At 34.6% G+C, this 4838-nt stretch overlaps 1 protein-coding gene across 1 annotated transcript in view; it reads left to right on the top strand.

Annotated features, from left to right (window-relative positions):
- Nucleotides 1–4578, top strand: part of LOC117173629 (nose resistant to fluoxetine protein 6-like) — a 73782-nt gene extending 69204 nt beyond the window's left edge. Inside the window, exon 7 of the mRNA XM_033362270.1 lies at nt 4464–4578. Within this exon, the coding sequence (XP_033218161.1) occupies nt 4464–4578 (115 nt within the window). The remainder of the gene's footprint in view (nt 1–4463) is intronic.
- The last annotated feature ends 260 nt before the right edge of the window (nt 4579–4838 follow it).

The following is a 4838-nucleotide window of genomic DNA, read 5'->3' as shown; positions in this document are numbered from 1 at the left end:
GAGGGAGCTCTTCTTAATATTTTGACACCAAAATCATGTCGATACACCTTACCGACTGCGAGTAAAGCCACCCACGCTTTAACTTGACAGACTGTACGTCTGCAGTCTAAACATGTAAACTGTTTATGGTGTCATATTAAACTTGCCGCAGCTTAAAAAACAACGCAGAAACATGCGAGCCCGGGAAAAACAATAGAAAACCAGAAGTAGAACACTGCAAGTAACAGGTATAGACACATGGATCCCTTGTAGATAACATATTAATAACTTACAATTGCCATATAACGTTAAATCATATAACGTTAAATTTTCATTTAAGGGGTAACATCTATGCAGATCCCTCTTCTTGAAGTTCGTTTTTGGAACTTTTTTCATAGAAACTTTATATTTAATGGAAAATCTAATTAGATGACTTTATTATACATGTTTTGAAGTGCATAAGTTGATTTTTACAAAATATTTAAAGGAAAAATGGCGCCTATACAGAGCTATGAGCATCAGAGGAATTTTGAGAGAGACCTCTACTACAACCAACTTTTCGTGGTCGCTATTGATTGGAAACACAAAAATTAAGTTTTTTCTTTATGTTGAACTAAAAGGAAAGGAAGTGCGTAGGGGTTTACAAAAATATCAAATTTTAAATAATTGGTGGAAGTTCGAAACAAATTTTTTTTTTCGTACCAAAAAATCCTGAAAATTAGGTCGCAAAACAAAAAGTTTTCAATTTTTCAACAACATCCTACATAGTTCCCTATCAAATAATGTTATAAGGCTTGTGTCAACATTCTAAATCGATCTGAACAAAATTGACTGAATATTTGTACACATAATTGTAAACATAATTGTACACATAATTGTAACATTTTACATTTTAAACAAATATTGAAAAATGCAAAAATAATAAAGATTTTCCTTTGCCGTTTAAAATTTTTGAAATCTCAGTAACGGTTTTAGACCGCGGACCCTTCGAATGTTTTTTTGTAATGCATGCACGGAATATTTTATTTTCGAGGCATGTATAGCTTGTGGAAAGTCACCAGTTTTGAAACCGTATTAAAAAGAAGTTATAAAAATACTATTTGTAACAGTTGAGCTTGCGCACTTTGACGGAGTTCAGTTTTTCTAGCTGCTGCGCTTGCAACGAAGATTAGCTGATCGCGCATGCTGTCGAATCACAGTTTCATTTTTGCTTCGAAGTTCGGTATTTAAAGCTAATAAAAAAATGAGTGAATCTTAATGTAGTGACGTCGATCAGATACCACCAGATGTTCGTGAAGCAGCTGAGCAAATCACACACAATTTATTGGCCTAATGAAGCTCCTGATCAGCAGTATTTAACAAAGAAGGTAAATATAACAAAAATGTACAGACTTTTATTTTCTTAACTTTTGCTATGAGATATAACCTCACTCTGTCATACGAGGGTTGCTCTGAAAATAATTCTTTCTGTGCTACTTGTTTTTTGCTCGTTCTTAGTTCTATTCTACTTCTTTTATCTTTTATACTTCACAGTTTTAAAGGAGGTAAATAGGATGCAAAGTATTTCAGAGACATGCCACCTATTTTGTTATGTTTGTATTGTTATTGTGCTCTTCTTATCTTTTATAATTTCAATTTAAATAAATAGAGAGGGTTACTTTTGGGGCGACCTAGTTATTAATTTATGATTATTATTGATAAAATTAAATAATTAGTAGTAATAATAATAATTTATTATGTTATTTGCATGTTGTTCTAATCTTTGGAATTACTGGTTCACTTCGAAAATCAGAGCTCCAGGATAGCCAATAAATGATATCAAGGAGCATGTCTCTCATTTGCTGATAACAATACCTAAAACAAAAATGCATATTCCGCGAATGTTTACGGTTGAAGGTAACTTCTATTATCAACAAATTTGGTAATCTGCCAAAACAGGTCGCTACATATTTAAACTTGCCAGACCCTTAACTCTATATGGGTCACACCTGTCGTTGCACCTCAGCAATACTTCTTGCTAATTCTGGAGCTGATATCACGACTTTTAAGCGTCGTGGTGGGTGGAAACCCACTAAGGCTGCAGAAAGTTACGTAGAAGATTCAGTAAGAAATACAAGAAAAATATAATACCAAATAAGAAAATTATTAAATGAGAACCGTATTTGACAACTTAAAGACCTGAGAATGGATCTCCATTACCAACGCGCTCCAAAAACAAATCGAGGGTGAACTTCGGCGCAGCGACATCTAAAGATTGTGACTCAAAGCATACACAATTTATAACAAAGCAACTAATTCGAATAATATTGTTTATCAGTTCACTAATTGTTCAAATGCAACAATGCAAAACTATGTAAAAGACGACAAAGATTCACTCGCGTAAAAAAACTAAAGGTTGACTTCATTTTTTGTAGAATTGTTAGAAAATAATATTTTTTTTATTATTCTTTTTCTTTCACAATTGTTCATTTTGTAAAACCATTAGAAAAAAACCAATGTAAAAGTCGAGTGGTAACTTATTTTTGTCAGTATAATATATTTTTCAAACTCACTTCACGTTTTTATATTTAAAAAGTTGAACAGAGTAAAAAATTTTTTAAATTTCTCTTCGTTTCTAGTGTTTCTCAAATCGCAGATTCCATGCATTTGTTACCAAAAATATCGTATGTGACAGATTCAAAAAGCAGACAGTTGTACCTCTTGTGAAATTTTCTATACTTGCCATCGGCCCCTCTTCGGCTCATTTCCGACTCGTCTACGGCTCGTTTCCGGCTCGCCTCTAACTTGCCTCCAACTCAATGTATTGAAAGAATTTGCTATGCTAGCACTCTATGATGAGATAGGCAAAAACACATACACTTTTGTCTTCCATTCACCCTGCAAGTAAAAGAACGTTCCGCCAAAATAGTCTATAAACATTTGGACAGAGCGCAATCTTCATGGAATACCTTGAAATTCTGGTGATTAAGCGTATTCTTTAATACCTGTAATACTCGAGAACTGTTTAACAGATTCAACATTATTGAATGTAAAATAATTGGAAAAAAATAATTATGCAGAAACATATTGCAGAAACAATTTGCAGAAATATCATGCGAAATTGTGAACATGCTTTACTTGGAATGTCCCCGCTGGAGGAATTGCGTGAGATTTATAAAATAAACAAAGCTAATAAAAAGAAACTCGTATGTAACTAATATAAGACACATTAAACTCGACACCGAGAAATTACGCCTAATGGATCAGGTTGCATCCGAAAGCTATAGCAGTTTAAAAGAATGCTCTATATTGAACTTTTTCAGTTGAAATTAAAGCGAATGAGTTCGTTTAAAAAAATTACTTTAAGGTATGATTTTCAGGTAGCGTTCAATGAAGATCATAATTTTTATTTAATCTTTAAAGGACGGGAAAATTTCCGTTCAAATCAAACTTTCATTTGACCAAAAATTTATTCATAATTTCAACAGAAAACTCATTTCAAGTCCCCGACCTGACAGGTGGTCGATATATCGACAACCCCCGCCCGCAACGTAAAGGCCAATATAAAAAAAAACTTTCTTATGATATTTCAGCGTTATAGTTTGGTATACCCATATTTTTTGATGCGCCCAGTAAGAAAAAAATAGTGCAAAAAATCCTGAACGCAGAGGTGACCTTGAAACTCGAAATTTCAAGGTCAAGTAATACATTTATTTATTTGTTACTATTTTAGCGTCAAAGTTGGTACATGCATGTTTTTATGTGCCTAGTACTAAAAAATTAGTGCACCATATTTTACCCAAAAACATCAAATAGTTAGTACCCCCGTCCTCTATAGGTTAACTTATTTTCTTCTTCTCTGATCTCTATTTTAAGAGACCTCAATTACTATTTACAATGTTTTTCGTTTCTGTAATAATAACACTGGACCGCAAAAAATGAGTGGAAGGTTCCTTAAACCGGACCAATTGGATTATACGTTTTTTGGGTCGCTGAACCCGAATTCGAAACCTGTTTTGCCCCATCACGTCAGTGTTTTCTCTAACCTCAAAAGCCAGCTTGAAACTATAAAACCCAGCAATATCGACCCTTAAGCCATACAACCCTATGCCTTCAAAGCTCAATAAGCTTAAGGTTGATAACCTATAACTTTAAAACCCATAACCTCAAAACTCATAGATCTCTAATTCCAATAAACTACAAACTCAAATTGCGGCAAAAAAACAGCTTAGACGAAAATCTGAAACCTTCATTTCGGGGAGTTTTAGCTTTATAATTCCATTCGTCCTTCACTTCATAACCTCAAAACCCATAGGCTCGATAACCCTGAAGGGTCCAGAATCCTATAATCCCAAAACCCCATATCCGTATAACCCAGAAAATCCATAATCTTATAGCCCCATAACCGTAACAACAAAAAGACTTACAAGTGAGTGTTCAAAAGCCCATGATCTCAGAAAGCTACAATCAAAACTTATGCTCGAGACTTAATTCTTGTTTGGCAGAAATTCGAATTCTCAAGAAGGTCCAGACTTCCTGCACCCTAATAATCTACATTTAGCAATACCCAGGAACAACGATGCGAACGTAGCAGGCTTCTGTTCCCTTTGGGGTGCTTGATTTGCGTGAGCCCCCCCACCCTCCTGCATTTCACGATTCGGGGTGCTTGATTTACGTGAGTCCCCTCGCCTCTCACAATTCTCAAGAAGTTTTACAACATTGTAAGTAGCAAATTCATGTATTTTCAGCTTTGGAGTGATAACGTGTTCGTTTATTTGTAAATGAGCTTCGTATTCCTTTTCGTTTGTGTTGGTTTGACGTGTTTCTCTTCAAATACCAACAGTAGTTTGCCACCATATGGCTGTCCCAAACATCCTGAT

This window comes from Belonocnema kinseyi, chromosome 5 (genome assembly GCF_010883055.1).
Source record: "Belonocnema kinseyi isolate 2016_QV_RU_SX_M_011 chromosome 5, B_treatae_v1, whole genome shotgun sequence".
NCBI lineage: Eukaryota > Metazoa > Arthropoda > Insecta > Hymenoptera > Cynipidae > Belonocnema > Belonocnema kinseyi.
This window is presented reverse-complemented; position numbering and strand designations above follow the sequence as displayed.